The sequence below is a fragment of the Boleophthalmus pectinirostris genome, unplaced genomic scaffold (genome assembly GCF_026225935.1).
Source record: "Boleophthalmus pectinirostris isolate CB_2022bp ecotype Guang Dong unplaced genomic scaffold, ASM2622593v1 HiC_scaffold_17, whole genome shotgun sequence".
Taxonomy (NCBI): Eukaryota; Metazoa; Chordata; class Actinopteri; order Gobiiformes; family Gobiidae; genus Boleophthalmus; species Boleophthalmus pectinirostris.
The window spans coordinates 24,137,808-24,164,678 of NW_026571115.1; the positions used below are offsets into that span (position 1 = coordinate 24,137,808).

Here is a 26,871-nt window from a genome sequence, read left to right on the forward strand (position 1 = left end):
ATGCAGTGTTAGCATCCTAGTTGTTGTTCATTCTGGCCTCTGAAACTTGAGAAAAAGGCTCATAAACAGATCATGGTGAATAATTATGATGCTCTGAATGAAGTGAGGAACAGGTTTAGACTACAAGTTATTTAAAATGAAATCAGGTACAGCTTCTTTAATTATATCGATCAGCTGAATTTAAGCTTCTTTTCTGATTTTTCTAAATGTAAAGCTCTGTCTCTCATGTCCTCATATGCTTCCATAGTTCTGAGCAAACTCCTCTTTCATATCTGCTGACAGAGAGCTGGCCACTTAGCATGTGTTCAAATCCCGAGTCTTATCCTTCTTAAATATGTTTTTGACTGTTTAACTTTGCTCCGCAGAGGCCAAGCAGAGACCGTACTACGCCGACTACTCCCCCGTCCGGCTCTCCATCCACACCCTGTGCACCAGCCACTACCTGGACCTCTTCATCACCTTCATCATCTGCATCAACGTCTTCACCATGAGCATCGAGCACTACAACCAGCCTCACGTAAAACGGCTCGCCTCATAAACTTGATTCTGCTAATGTACTGTTTATTTTTGGTGGAAGTATGACGATGTTGTTTACTTTGCAGTATTTGGAGGAAGTTCTGAAGTACTGCAACTATGTGTTCACGTGCATCTTCGTCGTCGAGGCCCTGCTCAAACTCGTGGCTTTTGGTATACAGCGATTTTTTAAAGACAGGTTTGTTCTTTCCTCTTCCTACCTAAAGCCCTATTCGCACGGGATTAGTTTTACCTGTGGACCTTTGGTGATTTGTAATAATTGTGGAGGATTCCTGAGATCTTAATCCCGTCCGAATGCGCCGTGTCTGTAATTTATAAAGTAAAAATTTCGCAGCAAATTGCCTACTGAATTTCGCCAAACACAGACGTCCGGTGATAATACTAGTCCCTTTCGAATCTGCATCTCAGTATTTGTTGTTGTAATTGCGCCTTTTCTATCACTTTCTTTCCTTTACGCATTTTTTTCTCTTTCAATCTCTGTGTCAGTGTCAGTAAAATAGAGTAATTTACGGACTTTGCTTTTCCCGTGCAAATGCTCTGCCAATAACACAGAGGTGGGGCGGTAATTTGCAAATTATCAGACATCCCCAGGTTGTATTTATCCCATGCGAATTTATGTAAAGTAAATATGTTCAACTGACTTAAATTAGTAATATTTTAACTTGATTTGACTAATGTTGATTTTCAAAGTAACACAGTTATCCAGAATTAATGAATTGAAGGTCCTGTATTGGGCAAAATTCTCTTGTCATGTTAGGACTTTGTTACCTCCTCAAAAACATTCCAAGCGTTGTTTTGTTTCATTCACACGTTTGAGTAATCCTGGATTATTAGTCTGTCTTCCTCTCCAAAACTCAAAATGCTTTGTTCCACCTTGTGATGTCATGAAGTAGTAGTTTTCAAGTTAAGTTACTGTTTACCTTTTATAAAGTAGAGACTGGAAATTCCAGGTCTGAAATTATCCAAATGATCCTAGTGAAGATGTAGCCAGGCTGGTGTCACCTAGTGCCTCCGCTCAATTTCATTTCTCTCTATCGACTAGGTCAGGAATTGGAATACACTAGACGGTTTTCAAGAACCACGGAAGTTGTAGACCGCGAAGAGCTGTGAAGCCATGACGTCAAACTCAAGCGCCTGTCTGGGTCCCGTTTGTGGTTTTTGTTGTACAGCACAACAGTGAACAAAGCGGTCGAGATGGATGTAGATGAAGCCATACGTTCTGTGTTGGCAACGATTCCCGAGATCAAGGATTTTCAGTTTTTGTTTTGTTTGCTGTTGTGCTGGCAATTACTTGGACACCACTGAGCATTGCAGCGCATTACATACGTCACGACCAAATAGCAGGGTTGGTTAAATAAAAAAAGTACCCGCCTACTGTCAAGCGAACGAATCTTAATGCTGTGAGGTCAAACAGTTTCCACCAAGTAAAACTGGCTGATGAATCATGCTAAATGTATATGGAGTTTAAAAACACATGTTTAAGAGAAGAATACATCTTAAATATGCATAGTTTGTAAGTTAAACAAACAAAACATAACTCCAGGTAAAGAACATTATAACATAGATCAGAAAATAGAGTAATATGGGCCCTTTTAAGATGAATTACTGCAATGTTTGTCAGTTTAAAATCACTCTAGAATCCATGTGACCAGGCCCCAGCTTTTGCAACTTTGCTCTTCTCAACACTGGCTCTGACCAATCCCAGAGCAGCACTGAAGTATGGGCGTAAACAACCGAACTAAAACAAACACGGTGACGCCAAAATAGGCTCTATTCACGCTTACGTCACAAACCAGGAAGACATTTGGAAATATGCGATGACAACACCGACCGACTGTGATAAAACCCATCGAAGTAAATGTCATCAGCGGTAAAATGAAGACTGCAAACGTATGTGTTGTTTGGAATCATCTTGAATTTGGTGCACTCATCTCTTCTGAGTTGTGTGTCAGTAGGGAAATGATGAAAACTGAGGTATGGTTGTAATTGTTGTTTAGTTGAACATAACAGAACGCTACAATGACATGTACAGTAGATGAAGAAAACTGGGACATTTTCTCATTTTTCCTGGATTTTGTGAGATTTACTACCGCGAAAAGAACCCACCGGAAGTTATCATTGCATCCAAACGTGTTCCTGGTGTGTGAACAGAGCCTGTAGATATACTTTGACCTATTTTAGCACAAATCCAGATTATTTAGTGTGTGAAAAACGAGCGGAGGAAGGCGCGTTTATGGATGAGAAAGATGTATGTGCTTTTTCTGTCATCTAGATCTCGCAAAAGTTTGATTTCTCATCCTGTTCTGCTGTTGTGACACCATCTCAGACTGATTATGTGGAGAAATAGAATCAAGACGTCTACACATATCAGTCTGGAGGATTAATCTATAATATATTTTACACTCTAAACTATTACACATCAGTAACAGTCAGGTCAGGTCAGGGTCTTCTCTCTTCTGTTTGTGCCAAGTTTTACCCAGCAGAGAAACATCTTCTCTTCCCCTGAGCTTAAATGTGTGGGTTTTTTATTAGAGGTGCATTGCGTAACATTTCTAGTAGAGGGTCGGCCACCTGCTTGTCTTCTCCATGGAATTGTTATTTCTTTGTCTAGAATGTTCTGCAGTAGGCCTAAAGGTAAAACCCAGGAGTGTCAAACTCATTTTGGTCCGGGGGCCGTATCCAACCTACTTTGATCCCAAAGGGGCCGAATCAGAAAACTCAAGGCATATATACCCCAAAAATAAAAATAAGTTCAAATATTTGCTCAGAGAAATGCAAATCTTTCTTTTACAAAATATTATAATATTATGAACAACCTGAAAGAAAATTGCAATTTCAACACAATGTTTTAACATGAACTTGTATGTAAACAGGAATAAGTACATTTTTCTTGGAAAATCCTGCACTTGGCGTCCGCTTTTCTCATTTTGGACATTTTGCTGATGAGGGTGTCACGGTGAACAGTCAAAACGATCATCATTTAAGAGCGTTTGGAAAGAGACAAGTTTTCATTTGTGCTGCTCTGGTGGGAGGGGCCAGCACAGATGCTGGAGACGCTGCTCTGCTCAGCACCACAGAAAATTACCAATATTTTAATAGAAAATCAACCGAGGGCCAGATTAAAGGTCTTGGAGGGCCGGATCTGGCCCCCGGGCCGTATGTTTGACACCCCTGATATAACCAATCTATCACAAGGGAGACACACAGGTTACAGCAGGTTACACTACATTACAATTCAGATTTGTGGAGAGTCGCCTGGTCTGTGTACCGTTTGTTCTTTTGAATTTCAATTAAGAACGAAAAACAATAAAATGGGAAAACGGTTTATTTCATTATTATAACAGATTTCAAACTTATTTCCTTAATTTCTAATGACACCAATCCAAAAACAGTCTCAGCGCCTATTTTAATTTTGATATTTTATTCTCTCTGGTTTATATGCCCCAGAAGTTATGTTTATTGCCTCGCTGCTACCTGTTTCTCGTCTTAGAGTTTAACAATTACTTTCTAAGACATGAAAGTAAACGCATCGCTATAAAAGAAGAGGGCATGTTTATCCACAAAATTGCAAAGATTTTTCAGGTAAGTCCTTCTAGCAGCAGAACTTCCGAGGCAAATAAATCAGAGAGAATAAAATATCAAAATTAAAAGTCACAATGACTGTTTTTTGATTGGTGTTATATGAAATAAACTTTAAATTAGATATTGGAAATAGGTTGAAATGTGTTTTTTTGTTTGACACTAAACATGGAATATTGAAATGACAAACTGTTTTCCCCTTTTTAATATTTTTCGTTCTTAATTGCAATTCAAAAGAACGAATGGTACACGGACCTCGCCTCTATCCACAAAAGGAATTATTATATTTTTGAGCAACAGAAACACCCGTAATGAATAAATGCGAGATAGCAAAGCAATAACTTCTCCACATTGTAACCACCAGAGAAGCTGCACAGTGCAATTTTAATCTAAATTCACTAAAATAAAAAGAGACAGTGAACTGAAAAACTGAAAGAACGCTAACTCGAGATTACAAAGTGTTTTTTTTTTTTGTATCTAGGTGGAATCAGCTGGACATTGCGATCGTGGCTTTGTCCATAATGGGCATCACACTGGAGGAGCTGAAGATGAACGCAGCTCTGCCCATAAACCCGACCATCATCAGGATCATGAGAGTGCTCAGAATAGCTCGAGGTAAGGACATGTAGTGCTGTACGGCTTTGTGCAACTGTCTGTGTACACTAATATTGCATTATTTATGTATTTATGTATTTATTTAGCGCTTGTTTAAAGGTCTAGTTCAGGTTTGACAGCCTAAAAATTAAAAAATGCATGTGTATAATGAACAATTGATGCAGTACTTTGCAGCTGATTTCATCAACAATCCCTGGGGCTGTGATGTTAACTGTAGGCATTGCTCTGTCTGAAGAGCTGCTACACAAATTAGACTTTCACCTGAGATTTATTTTAACACAATCTGAAAGAAAGATAGAACCGATTTAGCTGTGACTACTACACGTGAGCTGATTTTATTGTTAAACAAATCTGTCAGACATCAAATTATAGTCACAGTTTTTTAGCTTTTATTGTGTTTTTTTTTTTATTATTTTTTTTCAAGTCTTTGCCAAGAGATAAACAATAATCATATACATACTACATATACATTATAAACAGCAGAAAAGCATAAAAAATGTAGAATAATAATAATAAAAACCCACTTCTATTCATTAAATAGTTTCAAAATTTCAAAAATGATGTGGTTGCTGTACATTGATGACGAAACTTTACAAATATTTACATATAGCAAAATAAATGACATACTATGCATACTACATATAAACTAAAGATAATTTTAACCCAATGTCTTATTTTTTTTTTTGTATTGTACTGTATTATGGTCATACAAACTAATAATGATAAAGAAGGCACAAAAGTTTATCGTTTATAACATATCAAAATAAGCAAAAAGAGAATGAAGAATGTAAGGATTTTATTTTTTTTTCCCCATGGTCGTATAAACTAATAACAACCTTTTCCATGTCACCTTTTTGTTGAAAATCAAACACCTAAACAAGACCATGGACGCTCGTATTAATCACAGGCTCCTGAAAATGTGCTGCTTAAATCCATTTTATATCGTTTATATCTTAAAATGTATTTGTCTGTATTTGCTTCTGGTAACTTCTAAACATTCCACCAGTAGACATCCATGTAGAACACCCCCCGTGTGTTGCATGGGAGTGGTAGAAGCCAAAAAGGTTTTTAAGGACACTGCTCCCAGATACATTTTTAAACATTACATTATAAAGTCAGGTAGTGTTTCCTGAAGGTCTAAATAATTTTAACTACAGGTTTGTTCCGTTTATTACTCTAGAATTGTTGTTTTAATAAATATTTTGAATTTTTCTCTAATTTCAAGGGAAAATATTCTGTCCGAGTAGTGAGAACTGTCATTAAAAGTGTTGAATTGTTAAATAAACAAACAAAAAAAATGCTTGAAAACAGAATATTTATATTTTTAGTTGTTTTGATTTATTCTGTTTGTCCAACTTTTTTTTTTTTGGTCTTGCTTCATTATTATTTGAAAATGCTCAAAAACAAAGCCCAAAATCTACTCCTACAAACACAATAAAATCACTTTAAAATCACAATAATCAATGGAGCTTAGAGTGAATATGTCTGTGTGTAATTGTCCCATTCTGTGTTGTAGTGCTGAAGCTGCTAAAAATGGCTAAAGGCATGAGATCTCTGCTGGACACGGTGATGCAGGCGCTCCCACAGGTAAACAATCAGAGAAGAGCGCCCTGTTTTATTCATGCTTCTTTTGTGGAGAATGTTTGTTCAGAATGTCACCTCATAAAACATTGATCTGCTCTTATAAATCTTTCACTCATGTCAGATCCTTCTACATAACGAACCAAAAATTAGTTCTTGCTGCTACTTCTGCTGAGATGTTTTGGCTTCTATAATGGTTTTATTCAAGTTGAAGTTAAAATAGTGCATGGTGTTCATGAAGTAATGTTACGTGATATTAATCTAAACAGATACAAGTTATTTTTTTATTTGTTAAAGTGATAAGGTGGCACAAATAAGGCTATGTTCAGACTGCAGCCTGAAGTGACCCAAATCTGATTTTTTGGCCCCTTTGTGACCTGTATCTGATCTTTTAATGACAGTCTGAACGACACAGATCTGATTTTTTTTCAAATGCAACCCAGACCATTTGGATATGTGCTCCTAAAACCGATACATATCCGATCTTTTGACATGGGACTTCAGTCTGAACGGTCAGGTCACATTCATCCCACCTACACGTCAGGCTCAGAGTCTCGTCAATGGAGGGAAAACGAGGTTGGACTGTTGTATTCAGGCCAAATTGGAGGGTTCTTATCAGTTTTTGAAATGGCTGCCAAAGAAACGGCTGAGTGCTGCTACAGGCGGTCCTGGCTCCAATGTCAACAAAAAGTAAAGAGCCTGTGAGCCAAATACAAGGAGGCTAAAGACTCAAAACAAACAAAGCGGCCGTGGATGGATCGTATTTTGTGTGACAAGCCCAGCGTTTAGGCTACTTTCATGAACACTGACGTCGTTGTGTCCTCCAATGCACATGCGGGACACTTTTGGGGCGTTTAAAGTTCACACTGGAGATCACATACAAGTTACATTTAATTGGAAATGTGAACAACCTCACAAAAAAATCTGAATTCAGCATTGAGCCCTGCAGTCTGAACGAAGCCTAAGAGTCAGGTTTGTGGAGATATAAACCTGCTCACAGTAAGAAGGCGTGTTTTTTTGTGTTTTTAATGCAATAAAAATCATAATGGTTTTCATTTTACTCAATTTGTTGGCAAAAAGTTACATATCATGGCTTGAAATTTGAAATGATTTTTACATTTTACAACAATTTTTACTAGCAATGTTTTTTTTTTTTTTTTTTATTAAAAAGCTAAAAGAAAAAGTTTGATGATGTTTTTTGAAGAGCTCATAAAAAAAAAAAAATAAAATTTAGAATAAATTTGTATCTTGGTGGGCATAGTTAATAAATTTAATTAAAACCTATTTTTTAAGTTAAAATTAAAAAGCTAAAACAAATAGTTCAATCATGTTTTTTGAAGAGCTACTTTTTAACAAAAAAATAGACATTAATAAAATGTATTATCTATACCCATCGAGATACTAATTTATACTCAAACAATTATCAAAAGTAGATTTCAACAAGTATACTGGAAAATACATAAACAGGACAAAATTTTACTTTTCCTAAATTGTCTTAAAATGGTCTCAATCTCTATATCAGTACTGTCATGAGTTCATATAAAACACTTCTATTATTTTGTGTTGAAAATTACATCTGTTGTCTAAAAAAATGTTTTTGAGTGCGAATCCTTTTCCTGAGTATCAAAACTTGAATTTTGGTATCGCGACAACCCTATTTCCAGTTGCTTATTTCTACCTGCAGACTGGAGTTAAATACACATCAGTCAAGAATATTTTCCTGTATTCAGAGCGAGAGTGAGATCATTTCGTGTAATCATGTACTTTCAAACTACTTGCATCGAAAACCTAAAATTATCATGACTCTATAAACAGACCATAAGGAGTCAGTGCTGCAAGTGTATCTTAAAGCGGTCGCAGGTGCAGTTCAGAAAAAACATGTCTTGTTAAAGAGAATAAATCCTACATAATGTGTCTTAATGCTTTCTGTTCCCTGGAGACGGAGATGTTTACTTCACACTTCGCTTCTCAGGGATTATCTTACCCCACGCTTATTATTAACATATGGATTCTGCTTCCGATGCCAGTATTACTTTGTGTAGTTGTGGTAGTAATCCTGGTATCTGAGGTAGTATTTGAGATAGCATTAGTAGTATTGGATTTAGTAGTATGTCATTTTCATGTATTTATTTATTTAACAGGACACTGCACACATAATGTCCGAGGGCAGAGATGCTGGAATCAGATTCTATCTTAGGAAGCTCATTTCCATCTGTAGTAGTAGTAGTAGTTAAAGTAGTAGAGTAGTGGAGGTAGTAGTAGCACTGCCAGTGAGTATTAGTAGTTATTACTAGTACTGGAATTAGTATTTGAGGTAATAGTATATGAGGAAGTAGTAGTAGTAGTAGTAGTTCTTGTTGTTGTTGTAGTTGTTGTTGTAATTGTGGTTCTAGCAGCAGTAGTGTAGTAGTAGTAGTAGTGGCAGTAGTAGTTGTAGTTGTTGTTATAGTTGTAGTAGTAGTAGTAGTAGTAGTAGTAGTAGTAGTAGTAGTAGTAGTAATAGTGGCTGTAGTAGTTGTAGTAGTAGTAGTTGTAGTTGTAGTAGTAGTAGTAGTAGTGGCTGTAGTAGTTGTACTTGTTGTTGTAGTAGTAGTTGTAGTAGTTGTTGTAGTACTAGTTGTAGTAGTTGTTGTAGTTGTAGTAGCAGTATTAGTAGTAGTAGTAGTAGTAGTAGTAATAGTGGCTGTAGTAGTTGTAGTTGTAGTAGTAGTAGTAGTAGTGGCAGTAGTAGTTGTAGTTATAGTTATAGTTATAGTAGTGGCTGTAGTAGTTGGAGTTGTTGTTGTAGTAGTAGTTGTAGTAGTTGTTGTAGTACTAGTTGTAGTTGTTGTAGTTGTAGTAGTATATGAAGAAGAATTTGTAGTAGTAGTAGTAATTGTTGTTTTTTTGTTGTAGTTGTTATAGTTGTAGTAGTATTTGTAGTTGTTTTTGTTGTAGTAGTAGTTGTAGTAGTTATTGTAGTACTAGTTGTAGTAGTTGTAGTAGTATATGAGGAAGAATTAGTAGTAGTAGTAGTAGTAGTAATTGTTGTTTTTTTGTAGTTGTTGTAGTTGTAGGTGTAGTAGCTGTTGTTGTAGTAGTAGTAGTAGTAGTAGTAGTAGTTGGTAGTTGTAGTTGTTGTTATAGTTGTAGTAGTAGTAGAAGTAGTAGTAGTAGTAATAGTGGCAGTAGTAGTTGTAGTTATAGTTATCGTTATAGTAGTGGCTGTAGTAGTTGGAGTTGTTGTTGTAGTAGTAGTTGTAGTAGTCGTTGTAGTACTAGTTGTAGTAGTTGTTGTAGTTGTAGTAGTATATGAGGAAGAATTAGTAGTAGTAGTAGTAATTGTTGTTTTTTTGTTGTAGTTGTTATAGTTGTAGTAGTAGTTGTTTTTGTTGTAGTAGTAGTTGTAGTTGTTGTTATAGTACTAGTTGTAGTAGTTGTAGTAGTATATGAGGAAGAATTAGTAGTAGTAGTAGTAATTGTTGTTTTTTTGTTGTAGTTGTTATAGTTGTAGTAGTATTTGTAGTTGTTTTTGTTGTAGTAGTAGTTGTAGTAGTTATTGTAGTACTAGTTGTAGTAGTTGTAGTAGTATATGAGGAAGAATTAGTAGTAGTAGTAGTAGTAGTAATTGTTGTTGTTTTTTTTGTAGTTGTTGTAGTTGTAGGTGTAGTAGCTGTTGTTGTAGTAGTAGTAGTAGTAGTAGTAGTAGTGGTAGTTGTAGTTGTTGTTATAGTTGTAGTAGTAGTAGAAGTAGTAGTAGTAGTAATAGTGGCAGTAGTAGTTGTAGTTATAGTTATAGTTATAGTAGTGGCTGTAGTAGTTGGAGTTGTTGTTGTAGTAGTAGTTGTAGTAGTCGTTGTAGTACTAGTTGTAGTAGTTGTTGTAGTTGTAGTAGTATATGAGGAAGAATTAGTAGTAGTAGTAGTAATTGTTGTTTTTTTGTTGTAGTTGTTATAGTTGTAGTAGTAGTTGTTTTTGTTGTAGTAGTAGTTGTAGTTGTTGTTATAGTACTAGTTGTAGTAGTTGTAGTAGTATATGAGGAAGAATTAGTAGTAGTAGTAGTAATTGTTGTTTGTTTTTTTTGTAGTTGTTGTAGTTGTAGGTGTAGTAGCTGTTGTTGTAGTTGTAGTAGTAGTAGTAGTAGTAGTAGTAGTAGTAGTTGTACTTTATTCGGTCATTTTGCGGCAGTACAAAACAAAACAAAACACAGACTACAACCTCATGGATCATGACCGAAAGGATTTAGGCTGAAGTAAAAAGTATTTATAATGCCAAACCCTTTTAATTCCAAGAAAGAAAACAGCATATGAACAGCAAATTTGCATTTACAGTTTCACTTGGGGCTTACTGTATAGATAAGACACAATATACAAATTAAAACAAACAAAATGTAATGCATAATTCATTCATTCCAGAGCTCTGTAGTAGCATCGGAGATAGTAGTCCTTTGAATTTCCCTCGGCATTAATAAAGTATCTCTCTCTTTGTCTCTTTAGATAGTAGTGATTAGTAGTAATGCTGATGGCAGCAGTAGTAGTAGTAGCAGAAGTAGTAGTAGCTATTATTAACATATGTATTTTTCTTGTAGGTGGGGAATCTTGGTCTTCTCTTCATGCTGCTGTTCTTCATCTACGCTGCGCTGGGAGTGGAGCTGTTTGGCAAACTGGGTCAGTCTGAGAAAGCAACACAAATACACAAGTACACACGCACACACACACACACATATATATATATATAAATACGCTGAAAAGGCAGAAAAGGGTTCAGTGTGGTCATTACAAGTAGGGTCATAACAGAATAGAGACTAGACCAGGACCAAACCAAGCGTACATCAGGACTAAACCATGATGAAACCCGAACCAGACCATGTTTCTTGACCCCTCTGTCCCATTGTCCACCCGTTTTGACATCACAGCCTGATCACAATGAGGACGAAGTAGATTTAAAAGCCTTAAACTGATTTCTTACCATGTATTTGTGCAAAATGTTGTTGTATAAGCAGCTCTTGAGGTCAAAATACATCTGTCGCGTGCTGTGTGCCTCTAAAGCGACTCTGGTCTGGTGTCTGAAAGTTTTGGAAAGCGCTCATGAACTCGTCAGGATGAATAATTCGGATGCTTTATTTTGTGGTCACGATAAAGCTAAACAACTATCATGCTGACCTCCTGATTCTCGGACAATAAAACGCTTTGTAATGCTTTGTAATTGGACACAGACAGCGCACTGGGGTCTCATTTTGCTCAACGTATAAGGAAATAAATCAAGTACAGACATTTTAATTACTTGTTGTAGTAGATGAAAACTTGATAAACTGAAGATTAAGGACATTACTGAACATTAAGGGTATGGTATGGTGTACTATGCTTTTATTTGTACAGGGACAGTGCCCAACAATATATTAACCAAGACAAGTCATAGGAAAGTTGCTCTACCAGGTTATAGCATGGATGTTAATTTACCCCTGTAGTCCCTGAGCAGGTTGGTAGAAAGTACAGATTCAGTGTAGTGGCCAAAAATAAATTAAAACTAGAGATATTACTAGAGTTATAGTGTTGAAATATTATTCTAAAAACAACATACATGAACCCCTTCCACCCTGTATCAAGGCCTAACATATTTTTCAAATCACACTCATCCGTAATATGTACAAACTTGTTTAGAGATCAGCCACTTCTTTGTCACACATGCAAACATTTGAAAACATGTGCAAGTTAGAATCTCTGTTGGCAAGTTATTCCAGTGAGTCACAGCAACAGAGGAAAAAGAGGATTTGGGGAGTGTGGTCTTACATTTGGGGACAGTGCTCTCTCCACTAGAGGATGAGTGTGTTACTCGAGATGTTTTTTCAGAGCTCAATGAGACGAAACCCTTCAGAGGATTTTGAAAAGCAAAAAAATATTTGCATGTATCATTAGATTTTCAAAAAATTAATAAACTGTACTTTGCAAGAAGAGGACAGTGGTGATACAGTCAGGGTTTCTTATCATGAATCTTAACCGCACATTTGTAAAATTATTCAACAGGTTTCAAGGCTGTTCAGCTCGTCATACAGTGCAACAAACGTGACATGATCATGGAGTTAAAATACATGTGCGAGGCCTCCATGGTCAGTATATGTCTGAAATTTGAGAGGTTAAAGTTGAGAGAGTTTTTGTGTGATTTTTAAAAGTAAAAAGTTGAATCTAAGGTGACACCCAAGTAAGTACATTTTGTAACATTTTAATTATCTCATCATTTATCAAAATATCTGGGCAATTTGTTAATTTGATTTAGAAAAAGGGATATTACGCTCGCCGTTGTATACTGCGCATCTTTGGCGCAACTACAAGAAAAAAAGAGTTTGCAGAGTTTGACAGTGGCCTATAACGACTCTATAACGAGAATATTACTGAAGGTTCTGTAGCGCCAGTGAAATGTTTGTAGATTGTGGTGTGAGACCCTGTGCTGTCTACTGTTCAGATGTTGTATTTATTCACTTACCGTATTTTCCACACTATTAGGCGCTCTGGATTATAAGGCACACTGTCATTAAATGGTCTATTTTTGAACTTTTTTCACAAATAAACTGCACCGGACTTTAAAGGAAACACAACAGTTTGATGGGTCAGTGGGACTTTGTTTGGCGCGTTCACGGTGACTCTGGGCTTTGTTCAGTTGTGGCGTGTAGGGAGGGTGCTGTCTGGGACCTCTGGATTGTCGGCGAGTTCGCAGTGACTCAGTTGTTCAGTTGTGGCTCAGAGTGGCACATTGCACTCGCTTTTTCAGTTCGTTCCTCCGTTCCGTTCCTCATCTGTGTGGAGTGATGAGTGTGGCTGTGGGTGTCGCTGTCTGCTCCGTGTGTGTTTGCGTGCGCTGCGGGTGGTGCGGCTTTGTAGTTTACTGAAGTTGTGAAGGGACACCTGAGTGGATTCTTTTATAGGGCGCTCTGGATTGCGCGCATTCTTTTTGATGGGTTTGGAGGCTTAAGAGCGCACCCAATAGCCCGGAAAAAAACATATGTGTAGAGCCATGAATCTGAGTAATCAAATCATTGAAGCTCTAGTCCTGTGAGGAGCTCTGTCAAGATTCACCTCTAAGCTGTGGAGACACTGGAGGTCTTGTTTGTTTACATTATAACATGCACTGTATTATTATTATTTCTTTATTCTTACAATTTTCTTTTAATACTATGAACCAGATATTACGTGTTCTTAATAAAGATTGGATTGAATTGAATTGAATTATGCAAAAACATGCCTGAAGAGGTTTTAGTCGTCACCCATGCGTGGTTCCGTAATTGAGTGATCTCTCCTGGACTCAAAACCTAACAACATTGTTAGTTTGACAGACTTTTGCCTCTCGTGTGGTAAAAATAGAATCAAACGCTAAAAATAACCAAAGACTGTTCTTGTTGTCCTTAGTGGCTTCCATAGAACACTTAAAGACATGCGCTTTTGCCTGTTAGGATGTCATAAACCATCTTGGGGACGGTCTGTCACACTAGCCCCGAATCTCTCTCCTCTTAATGTCATACACAAAAGCCCGTAGCACGCAGCTCTATGTACATATTCCATGACTTTGTTTACATTCCTCCCACATTTTATCCCTGACACTACGTTCGTTCTCATTGTTTTGTTTATTCCTACAGAGTGCAGCGAGCAAAACCCGTGCGAGGGGCTGAGCAGACACGCCACCTTTGAGAATTTCGGCATGGCCTTCCTCACGCTGTTCCGGGTGTCCACGGGAGACAACTGGAACGGGATTATGAAAGTAGGGTTACACAAAAATATGCACAAGTTTGGAGACATTATATGGACTTACATTCATTTCTACAGAGTTATTCTAAACTTAACTATACGTACTAATGACCTTAACTTAGAGTGACCAGATTTTTTTTGGTTTGGGGTGGTTGGTAATAATAAAACTGTGAAATTTTTGCGCTTGGTTCATTCATGACTAACCTGTAAGTCAGAATTGTCATATTTTCCTTGTGTTTTGGTCATTTTTAATCAGCTTTTCTATATTTTACCTAAACAGATGACAATGTGTACCTGTCTTTACTGTTGGCAAGTATCAAATTGGTCAAAAAATGGGACATTTCTTGTACAAAACTGGGACAAATCAATGGTTTGGGATAAATCTGCTGTGACAGGGGACACAGAGCTCAAAATTTGGACTGTCTCGCGTAAAAAGGGATGTCTGGTCACCCTACTTTAACTGTAAGTGTCATTAAAATGCATTATGTAAAACAAGTTCATTTTGATTTAAGAAAATTATAAGTTAAAATTATTATGTTAAATTTTGTTTAAAAATGATTATAATTTATACAGGAAAATTGTGTTTTACTTTATATAAATATACGACTGTATTAATTTCATTTGGTTTGGTACCGCAATTGTCGCGAGAGTTTGAGAAATTGATATCGGGCCACAGGTAGATCGCATACGCCCTCTTATGCTAAAGACCATTAGAGCGAGAGCCACGATTTCGGCAGCTACGGCAGCTAACCGGCTGCACGAGGTATCTTTTGTTTTATATTTCTTGCGATTGTTGTTACGAAATTTATTGATTTTATGTATGTATTTTGTGCACGGATATAAAGTGCGCCAATCGTGCAAATTTCCTTTTCTTAAAGATCTCCGATGTGACAGGCGGCCACGAGGTAGCTAATTTCATCGGTACTTCTGTGTTAGCAAACAAATCTGGAGTGTCTAATTATATGTTTTATGTGTCCTGTAGTTTTCACGGCGTTTTACGGCATTTGTTAAGGCTAATAAATGCGCCAGTACTCGAGAACCGTGTGCAGTGTTGTCATTGAGGAGCTACAGTGAAAACTCGCCCAGCCCAGCGCCGGTGAGAAGCTCGAGTCAAGTAGACGGCAGCGCGGTGGGTCGCGGTCCGAGGTGCACCACAAGGCGGCGCCATTACACAACCTCTTCGCACCCCAGCAACAGAGCTCCGTCAACATAAGTTATTTAAATGAAGTGAAGTTAAAAATAAGAACAAGACTGTGCTATAAGGAAATAAGAGTGGTTTAAGCCAAGTTAAACTTCACTTAAGTTATTTCGCGGCACATCTGCTTGAAGGACACTTAATGTCTACTGTGTATATTTTGTGGTTATATTTTTTGTTCTAATTATTGAAGTTTGTCTAGAGTTAAAATTGTAATGAAAGTTCATGCAAGTTATTTAAGTTAAAAACAGTTCCTACATTAAGAAATTAATTCAATTAAATCAAAGTTGTATACAAAGTAATCCTAAAGCACTACAGTTAACAGATAACATTTAACTTGACACACAAAATGACTGACAAAGAAAGAGACTGTGCTGAACTAAGTAGTCAAGCCGAAGCAAAGATTCGCAAGAGTGAAAGAATAAGAACGCTAACTGAAAAAGGAAAGGAGCTCCAAGACAATAAGATCAAAGCTGTAAAGCGCAGATACAAGATTGCTTATGAAAAATGGAGATACGAAGCAAGATTAGGCAGAGTACTACTGACCGATACAGCCTCAGAGAGTGAGTTGACTGAGTTGATAAACAACGTGACCATTACTTACCGAGACGTACAAGCCATTTACAATGAAGTCCGTCAAATACAAGCTCCTGATCCAGATATGAGATGCAAGGTGGATGCATGTACGTCACTTTCATTATCCGGAAAGCTGAAAACTGGCTAAAAGGACATTACGAAGAAAACAAAGAGTCATGGCCAGATGTGGGGTCATGTCTAGATGCAGACGAGTCAAAATCTAAATCCAAATCATGGTCGAATCCTAACTCTGTTCTCTCATGTGCACAGTCAGTCAAAAGAGTGGAAGCGGCGGCTGAGGCAGCGGCATCTGAAGAAATACTAGCAGTTATGGAGGAACAAGAGAAACAAGCAAGTGAACTCCGAAAACTTGAAGTTGAAAATCTGGTGAGACAACAAGCTATGGAAGAGCAGCGCAGGAAACTTGAACGTTGGAAGAGATAAAAAAGCTGAATGCTGCCAAAGCCAGAGTAAAGATTTATGATCAGGCTGAAGACAACTATGAAAGTCGCAGTTTGCCCTGTAGCAACAAACTGGCAAGTGAACCTCAAGCAATCCCCATCACACCATTCACTCCGTTTCAAGCTCCACGTGCAGCAGCAGCAGCTTTCAATGCTACAAGCCCTGCATTCATTCCACTCACAAATACAACAAGTCAAGTACTCAACCCCTCAAGTTCACCATTCATTCCTCAAGCAACGCCAGTCCCTACAGCTGTAACGCAACTGCAGCAGAACTCTGATTTAGTTAGCATATTAGCAGAAGCAATAAGTGCTAATCGTCTCCCAACTCCGGAACCCGCATTGTTCACTGGAGACCCCTTAAAGTTTAAAGACTGGCAGTTGTCATTTGAAACCTTAATCGAAAGAAAGAACATTCCCAGAAATGAGAGACTCTACTACCTCAGAAAGTACCTCGGTGGAGCTGCGAAAAAGGCAGTTGAAGGATTTCTCCTACTAGGCACCGACGAAGCATACGATTCAGCTTGGCAATTGCTTGGAAAACGGTTTGGAGACCCATTCACCATCGGGAAATGTTTCAGGGATAAGCTTCACAGCTGGCCTAAAATAGCCTCCAAAGATGGATGTGAGTTAAGAGAATTTGCAGACTTCCTTAAAAGCTGCGAAGCTGCAATGCCACACATCAAAACACTGGAAGTTCTAAATGATTGTATGGAGAGTCAAAGGATCCTGTTGAAATTACCAGATTGGCTTGTGTCAAGATGGAACCGCATAGCAAAGGAGACGAGACAAACAAGTGAAGATTACCCATCTTTCCATACATTTGTGGAATTCGTGTCTACTGAAGCAGACTTAGCATGTGATCCCATAACCTCAATACAAGCACTCAAAGGTTTGGAAACGGATAAAACCAAACACCTAAGAAACCAAGTCATTCAAGCCAAAACTCTAACAACAAACACAAGTAACTTAAGTCACAGTGCCACATCATGCACATTTTGTAAAAGAACTGGTCACACTCTCGACAAATGCCGCAAGTTCGCAGAAAAAACAGTTCAAGATCGTGTCAAGTTTGTTCAAACAGAAAAGCTTTGTTTTGGATGTTTAAGAACAGGACATCACTCAAAGAAGTGTGAGAAAAGAAGCACATGTGATAAGTGTCAAAAGAGACATCCGACATGCTTGCACGATGACAAGTTTACAGATCGTAAAAAGACTGCTCTAGTGAAGACTGACAGTGATTCTCAAGTTAAGGAAGACACTCAAGGAAAGGTACAGTCTCAAGAAAAGGCTGATACTAATGACAAAAACAACCTTGTAACTGCAACGACCAATAGGGTTGCTCAAGAAACCCCAAGTACCTTGACGTCCTCTATATTGCCTGTCTGGGTTTCATCTACAAAGAACCCAGATCAAGAAGTGCTGGTGTATGCGCTCCTCGACTCACAGAGCGATACGTCTTTCATCTTGGATGAAGTTGCCCAAGACCTCGACACAGACAAAAGCAAGGCCAGTTTACGGCTATCAACAATGTCTGCTAAGATCACAGTCATACCATGTGAAAAGCTGTTAAACCTTCAAGTAAGAGGCTATCAAAGCAAGCAGAAGATTGCATTACCGCCAGTCTTCACAAGAGAGTTTATCCCAGCAAACAAGTTGCACATTCCGACGTCTGAGACAGCCTTAAAGTGGCCCCACCTCGAAAAGCTGGCAAATAAGTTGCCTCCTTTGTTGGAATGTGAAGTCGGCTTACTCATTGGCTATAACTGCCAACAAGCTCTTCTACCAAGAGAAGTCCTGGCAGGCTCAGAAAACCAACCCTATGCACAACTCACGGACCTTGGATGGAGCATTGTTGGTTGTTCGTATCAAGTACACAATCAGAGTGATGCTATCGGCACCAGTCACAGAGTCATTGTGCGGGAAGTAAATCCAGCAGTGCTACAATCAGTTGAACTCAAACAAGTAGTGCACTTTGTATGCAAAACTCAAGTGAAAGAAGTCACTCCACTGGACGTGATAAAGGCTCTGGAATCGGATTTTGCTGAGCACACAACGGATGACAATCCAGTCTCCCAGGAAGACATACTGTTCATGTCAAAGGTAAACAAAGGTATACGGCACAAGGAAGACGGCCACTTTGAACTCCCACTTCCATTCAAAACAGACAATCCCAATCTGCCCAACAACAAACAATACGCAGAACACAGACTATCTTCATTAGAACGTCATCTCAGAAAAGATGAGAAATACTACAAGGACTACGTCAAGTTCATGGATGATATTATTTCCTGTGGAGACGCAGAAAAGGTCCCACATCAAGAGCTCGATAACAAGGCAGCTTGGTACATCCCACACCACGGGGTGTACCACCCCCACAAGCCTGAAAAAATTCGTGTCGTTTTTGATGGTTCAGCCCGTTTTAAAGAAACATCTCTCAACGAGCACCTTTTGACTGGACCAGATCTTACCAATGCACTAGTCGGAGTGTTATGCCGATTCAGAAAGGGTCCTATAGCCATAATGTGTGATGTCGAGAGGATGTTCCATCAGTTCCACGTCATCAAGGAACATCAAGACTACCTAAGATTCCTCTGGTGGGACAAAGGTGATCTGAACTCCAAGCCATCAGTGTATAGGATGAAAGTGCACCTCTTTGGGGCAGCTTCGTCCCCTGGATGCTGCAACTTTGGACTTAAACATCTCGCTGCACAAGGCAGAGAAAGGTTCAGCAAGGACACCATCCATTTCATCCAAAGAGGCTTTTACGTGGATGATGGACTCGCAAGTGTTGCATCAGCGGCTGAAGCCATACAGCTAGTTGAAGAGTCACGAGCCCTTTGTAAAACTGGCAACCTTCACCTGCATAAATTTGTGTCAAACAATAAAGAAGTGCTTGCAGCTATACCACAAGCAGAACAGGCTCAAACAAAAGATCAAGCTATAGCTCTAGGAGAAGCCCACATTGAACGTGCACTTGGGGTCCAATGGTGTATCGAGGCTGACGAGTTCCAATTCAGAGTTTTGGTCAAAGAAAACCCGCTAACAAGGAGAGGGGTGCTCTCAATGGTTGCTTCAGTCTTCGATCCACTCGGGTTTGTCGCCCCATTCATATTGATTGGAAAACAAATACTCCAAATGTTGTGTAAAGACAAGGTCACCTGGGATGACAATCTCCCTGAGCACATCCTACCACAATGGGAATTGTGGCTTCGAGACCTGCCTAAACTAGCGGCTTTAAAAATTCCACGAAGCTACTCAGAGAACATCAACGTTGAAAAATACGAACTACACAGCTTTTCAGATGCAAGTCTCAGCGGTTACGGAGCATGTTCATACCTTCGGGCAACAAGCAAGGAGGGACAGATCACCTGTTCACTTGTCATGGGTAAAGCAAGAGTTACACCCACTAAACAAACAACCATCCCAAGGCTCGAACTGTCATCCGCCGTGACATCAGTCCGTAACGCAGATGTAATCAAACAAGAAATCGAAATTGAAAACCTCCAAGAGTTTTATTGGACGGATTCACAAGTTGTACTAGCTTACATAAGAAACGATGCCAAAAGATTCCACACATTTGTTGTGAATCGTATTCAACGGATAAGACAAAGCACAGATCCTGACCAATGGCGACATGTCATCTCTGAAAACAATCCAGCTGATCATGCCTCGAGAGGCCTGAGTGCAACTCAGCTTAAGAACTCAAACTGGTTACAAGGTCCCACCTTCCTTTGGCAACAAGATCTTCCAGTCAAGAAGGAAACGGTGGGAGAAATGCTTGAAGCAGATCCTGAACTCCGAAAAGGTTACACACACACTATTCGTTCAAAGGAAGCAGACATCTTGCTGGAACGTCTGAAGAAGTTCTCAGAATGGTCAAGAGCAGTAAAAGCTATCGCTCCACTCAGAAGGTTTCTCAAAGAGTTCAAAGGTCTCCAACAGAGAACAAATAAAGCTACAGATCTTGAGGAAAGAAAAGACACCGAAATCTTCATTATCAAACAAGCACAAAAGGAAGCTTTCGCTGACGAATTACAAAAATTAAGATCACAAAGAGAAAATGCTCTGCACAAACACAACAGACTCAGACAGTTAAATGCTTTCCTGGATAAAGCAGATGTTCTCAGGGTGGGAGGACGGTTATCCCAATCCGCTTTACACCACGAAGTCAAACACCCCGCAATTCTACCCAAAGAATCTCATGTGTCAGTCTTGCTCATCAAACACCACCATGAACATGTACACCACCAAGGAAGAGGCATGACTGTGAATGAATTGCGTGCAAATGGAATATGGATTTTAGGATGTGGAAATCTTGTATCTTCACACATCTACCACTGCGTGAAATGCAGAAGATACCGAAGAGCTACAGACATTCAACAGATGGCAGATTTGCCAGAAGTGAGAACAGAAACAGCCCCTCCATTTACCTATTGTGGCGTTGACTGTTTCGGTCCTTTTATTGTGAAAGAAGGAAGAAAGGAAGTTAAGAGATATGGGTTATTGTTCACATGCTTATGTTCACGAGCAGTGCATATTGAAACACTTGACGACTTGACAACAGATGCTTTTATTAACGCCCTTCGAACTCTCATAGCAATAAGAGGCCCTGTCCGGCAATTAAGATGTGATCAACTTCATGGGCGCAAGGAGAGAGTTTTCGGAGTTAATGAAAGAAATGGATCAAGAACGTCAAAGAAGTATTGGTTGCGAATTTGTAATGAATGTCCCAGCAGTTAGCCATATGGGAGGAGTATGGGAGCGCCAAATTCGAACAGTGCGCAGCATACTAACAGCAATGCTAGACAAGTTCTCAAATAGACTCGACACCACTAGTTTAAGAACTCTTCTATACGAGACAATGGCAATCATTAACAGCAGGCCACTAAGTGTTGAACATATCAACGACCCCACTGATCCAGAACCACTTACGCCAAATCACATATTAACAATGAAATCAGTAGTTATTCTCCCTCCTCCTGGGCAGTTCTCCAAAGAAGATTTGTATTTGAACAAGAGATGGAGAAGAGTACAGTTCCTCGCAAATGAGTTTTGGCAGAGATGGAAGAGAGAATACCTGTTGAATCTCCAACAACGAAAGAAATGGCAGAAAGTATCACGTAACCTGCAAGTAAATGACATTGTGATTCTACAGGACGATAATATGCCAAGATGTAAATGGAGGCTTGCTCGTGTGATGGAGACTTTCCGAAGCACAGATGGAAAGGTTCGAAAGGTGAAGCTGAAGACGAGTGACACGACTTGTGACAAAGGGAAAACACAGACGAGACTAATACACATAGAAAGACCTATTCACAAAGTTGTGACTTTAATTGAGACTGATAAAGCCCAAACACATAGTCAAGACTTGGACACTTCTTAGAAAATCACATTCAAGGTTTATTGGTGATTTTGGTGGGAGTGTAAGTGTCATTAAAATGCATTATGCAAAACAAGTTAATTTTGATTTAAGAAAATTATAAGTTAAAATTATTATGTTAAATTTTGTTTAAAAATTATTATAATTTATACAGGAAAATTGTGTTTTACTTTATATAAATATACGACTGTATTAATTTCATTTGGTTTGGTACCGCAATTGTCGCGAGAGTTTGAGAAATTGATATCGGGCCACAGGTAGATCGCATACGCCCTCTTATGCTAAAGACCATTAGAGCGAGAGCCACGATTTCGGCAGCTACGGCAGCTAACCGGCTGCACGAGGTATCTTTTGTTTTATATTTCTTGCGATTGTTGTTACGAAATGTATTGTTTTTATGTATGTATTTTGTGCACAGATATAAAGTGCGCCAATCGCGCAGATTTCCTTTTCTTAAAGATCTCCGATGTGACAGGCGGCCACGAGGTAGCTAATTTCATCGGTACTTCTGTGTTAGCAAACAAATCTGGAGTGTCTAATTATATGTTTTATGTGTCCTGTAGTTTTCACAGCGTTTTACGGCATTTGTTAAGGCTAATAAATGCGCCAGTACTCGAGAACCCGTGTGCAGTGATAGATGTGATCAAATAAATTTGCTTAAACAGTGATTGTATCAGATGATTGAGGAGCTACCATTCTAACCTTGAACCCTAAACTTGCAAAGCTCAGTGTGGAATCTTAAAAGGACTGAGAAAAACTTGTAAATCTGCAAGTTAAGGCACTGGCAATGCAGGTTCATGTTTATGGTGGCCAGGAGGTAGGTTCCCCTTTTCTCCAGGACAGTCCCAAGTTTGAGCCCTGTGTCCCTCTGTCCCATCAGATTTATAATAAACCAGTGATTTGCCCGAGTTTTATACAAGAAATGTCCCAGATGTCCCTATTTTTGACCAATTTGTTCTAATTCATCAACTCTAAACCACGACTAAAACAGGACGATGACAATTTTTGACTAATCAGATCCTTGCCAACAGTAAAGAGGAGCATAAATTGTTATTTGTTTAGCCAAAATACAGAAATCTGTGTTTGTGAATGACCATAAAGCAAAAAGAAAAGCGACAGAAGCCCCTCAGATTATGACGAGAATGCGAGATACAAGAATGCACAATCTTACACACTCTTTTCACAATTTTATTTATACCAACCATCCCAACCCAGGTGTGTCCCAGTTTAGAATTTTGAAAATCTGGTCGCTCTAGGCAGGCCCCCATGATGTGAGCATGTGTACAGAGTTTAGTCTGCACAATGTGATAATTACTCACACACAGTCACATACTCATCGACACACTTGTACACAATGGCATAAATGAAGACAAAGATTATCCTATCTGAGCCACAGAGACCTTGATGACCTCCAAAACTAATTATTCAGTCATTAAGAGGCTTAGCTGTGTTAGCACTGTAGCTTTTACTAAACACAAAATATCAAAGGCGTTGGCGTGATAGCATCGGGAGCTAATCCAGATTTTGTCAGGCCATAATGACACAAAACGGACCACAGATAAACCCGAGGACCATTTTTGAGAGACAAAAAGGAGATGTCACTTGACCAAATTACAGTGTTTTTGAGCAATAAAACCTACTGAATAAAAAGAAAATGGGTATGTTTACTGTCATACCGTGGAACATTTTAGGTAAGCAACAAGTAGGTATCAGACTGTTCACTAGAAAAGTTATATAGGCTACGTTCAGACTGCAGGGCTTAATGCTCAATTCGGAATATTTTGTGAAAGCTGATTTTTTTGTGAGGTCGTTCACATTTCCAATTAAATGTGACTTGTATGTGATCTTCAGTGTGAACTTTAAACGCCCCAAAAGTGTCCCGCATGTGCACTGGAGGACACGAAGACGTCACATGCAGCGAGTGTGCTTAGTGTTTACGGAAGTGGCTTAAATGCTGAGCTTGTCTCCGAAAATACGGTCCAGTTCTTCGTAAAATGGACAGGTTACAGGTCCACGGCTGCTTTGTTTGTTTGAGTCTTTAGTCTACTTGTATTTGGCTCGCAGGCTCTTTTTTTTTTTTGTTGACACTGGAGCCAGGACTGCCTATAGCCACGCTTAGACATTTCTTTCAAAAACTGCCCGATTCTGATAAGACGCCTCCAGTTTGGCCTGAAAACACAGATCCTCCTTGCTTGGACAAATCCAGACTCATCACTGTACAGAGAGATATCCTTCTGGATTTCCAGGCAACGATCCTCCCTGAATATTAATAAACTCGCTAACCTCGCTTTCCTTCTATTGACTAGACTCCGAGCCTGACGTGTAGGTTGGATGAATGCGACCTGACCGTTCAGACTGAAGTCGCATGTCAGAAGATCGAAAATGTATCGGATTTAGGAGCACATATCCAAGTGGCCTGGGTCACATTTGAAAAAAATCTGATCTGTATCATTCAGACTGTCAATAAAAGATCAGATACAGGTTGCACAGGGGCGAAAAAATCTGATTTTGGTCACTTCAGGCTGCAGTCTGAACGTGGCCTTAGTGCATAGGGCTTTTATTCCTTGTTTGAGATATTGACTAGTTTTCAGTAGCCTTAACTCATTACTTTTTGCAATGTTGTCTCACTTTTAATAGAGCAAGTGGATCTAAATTGTCATGTCTTTTGATCTTGTCTATCAGGACACACTGCGAGAATGCCGTCCTGAAGAAATCCACTGTCTCACCTACCTGCCCCTGGTCTCTCCCATCTACTTTGTCACGTTTGTGCTCATGGCTCAGTTCGTCCTCGTCAACGTGGTGGTGGCTGTTCTGATGAAGCACCTGGAGGAGAGCAACAAGGTAAAAGCAACAGCGAGACAGAAAGTGGTGAAAGATGTTAAAGGGCCAGATCTGTTATAATGTTGTTTCCTCATCACAAACAAACCTGGAGTTGTGTTGTGTTTTGATGAGGTAACAACATTTTAACACAGTGTAAATCTCACAAGAGACAATTTTGTGTAATATACAGTAGGTTGGTTGTTGAATGTTAAAATGTTTTGTGGTGTTTTTTTGCAGGAGGCTAAGGAGGACGCAGAGATAGATGCAGAGATTGAACTGGAGATGGCGCTAGAGAATCAGCGGCGAGCGAGCACCGGGTCCAATAACAGCTCAGTGGGAGGGACCTACATCGGGCCGTGTCCAAATTCTCCCGAAGAGGTACAGAAAACAAATCCATTAAAATCCTCAATTGACTTATACATGTTTATAGACCATGACAATTACATTTTTAACTTGAATCAAAATTATGTTTTAGTTTTAGTTTTTCTTTTGCTTAATTTTCATATAGAGATACATAATGATAAAAGTTTAGAGCGTTAGTATAGCGCTTAACTACTGATTGGTTAAAAAGTCCTCCAAATGGCACCTATAAACATATCACTTTATATCCTTATTTGTAAAGTAACAGCATTTTCTTCCATTTTCAATTTAATTCACCTTTTTGCAGCAATATAAACAGTACATTTGATGTTCAAATTGTGCTTATCTTTAAAAGTATACACAATATTTGATCAATTTATGTTAATACTTTGATAATGTGCCCACCTTTGTCTTCTTTACTTTGCAAAAAAAATATATATTATTTTTTTTTGTTACAATTCATCAAACATCAAGTAATCCTGAGTTCCTTACTATTTTTGACCAAAGCCTGTTTTGTTTTTCACTGATATTAAAGCTATAAAATGTAATCATATAGTGCTTTAACATGTCAAATTTTAAGTGCTGTGTGCTTTAAAACATGGTTCAGTTAATGCACTACACAGTTCCAAACAAGAGCTCTATAAAAATCAACATGTCTATGATCTGGTCTGTGTCTCCCCCTGCAGGAGGACGAGGTGCACTACAAGGAGCAGGATCCTTCCTCCATAAAGATGTCCGTATCCAGGATGCACTCTCTGCCCAACGACAGCTACATGTTCAGACCTGTCCGTCCCGCCAGCGCCCCCTACCCTCTGGAGGAGGTGGAGCAGAGTCCCCAGCACGCAGGTACAGGGATATTACAGTGAATAATAAAAACAAAGGCACATTTTTAATAATACTTTTATCGTTAATAATTATTATATTATTGATCTGAGTGCTTCCCAACCCGTGGTGTAGTAACCCTTTCAGGAATTTAAGACCCATGCAGGGCTCTTGGAAACATCTCAAAGGTGCATTATATCACTTTTCTGGTCTTTGAGGGTCTGCCATCAACTTGTCTCCATAAAGTCGCTTTTGTTTGGAATGCTTTGCTTTATGACATTATAATTCTGTACATCTTGAATTTGTTAAATTAAGGATGTTTTAAGTTTTTATAAAAGCTTCGAAAATGAATTCTTACGAGTACAGACTTGACCTGTGACTTGACCTGATGACGTCCCCTGCTTGTTTCTATGGAGACAGATAAGGCTAATGTCAGTGTCAATATGGAATATTAGAAGAACAATGATAACATCTCTATGTAAACGAGTAGGTGGCAGACCCCTTACATAGTGCACCTTTACCTTTTATAGCCTTCACCTGTACTAATAATTTTGTTTGTATTTTTTTATATATATATATATATAATGAACTATTCACAGATATTTATTTCATTCTTGTCTGCTGAACAGTGACGTTCTTAAAAGTTAAAATAGCATATTATATCTGTTAATGTTCTTAAAGATTTCATATCCTCAGTGAAGTAAAAATGCTTGTCTATAACATATAATAGCCCATGGTCCATTGGTTGGGAAGCACTGCAACCTTTTGTGGGTTTTGGAAGAATAAGGCGTAACAGGAGACACGAGCACTGACCGTACTGTTCTGTGTGCAGTCAGACTGTAGGCACAGGCCCTGGCTCTGTCAAAGGTACAACAGCAGTGGATGAGCTGAAACAAGTGAACAATAACTGCCTTCACACAACTCATCTGCTCAGCCCTCATACGACCCCTGCAGTCGAGCTGGACAAACTGCAAAGCCACAACCCAATAGCTACAAGTTGAACTGATATCTTTGTGAATCTGATTTTGAATTGTCAATGAAATTCACTGTTGGTGGCTTTGTAGTTTGCAGTGATATGAAACTGATATGATCTTTTCCTGTTGCATAGATTTTGCATAGGCTTGTCTGAATGCTGCTTGGAGATCCTGGTTATAATATTGCACTGTTATAAACCCTAAAAAGTTAGATTTAACCATTTACTGTGTATTTAAATGTCTCTTTAAAGGTATG

The 26,871-nt window shown here is 38.8% G+C and overlaps 1 protein-coding gene across 1 annotated transcript in view; it reads left to right on the forward strand.

Moving 5' to 3' along the window:
- The window catches only part of cacna1ha (calcium channel, voltage-dependent, T type, alpha 1H subunit a), a 294,384-nt gene that overhangs the window by 262,025 nt on the left and 5,488 nt on the right, over positions 1-26,871 (forward strand). Inside the window, exons 29-37 of the mRNA XM_055152604.1 lie at positions 366-517; positions 603-712; positions 4,595-4,728; positions 6,245-6,315; positions 10,877-10,955; positions 13,916-14,037; positions 24,322-24,480; positions 24,697-24,837; positions 25,506-25,665. Of these exons, the coding sequence (XP_055008579.1) occupies positions 366-517; positions 603-712; positions 4,595-4,728; positions 6,245-6,315; positions 10,877-10,955; positions 13,916-14,037; positions 24,322-24,480; positions 24,697-24,837; positions 25,506-25,665 (1,128 nt within the window). The remainder of the gene's footprint in view (positions 1-365; positions 518-602; positions 713-4,594; positions 4,729-6,244; positions 6,316-10,876; positions 10,956-13,915; positions 14,038-24,321; positions 24,481-24,696; positions 24,838-25,505; positions 25,666-26,871) is intronic.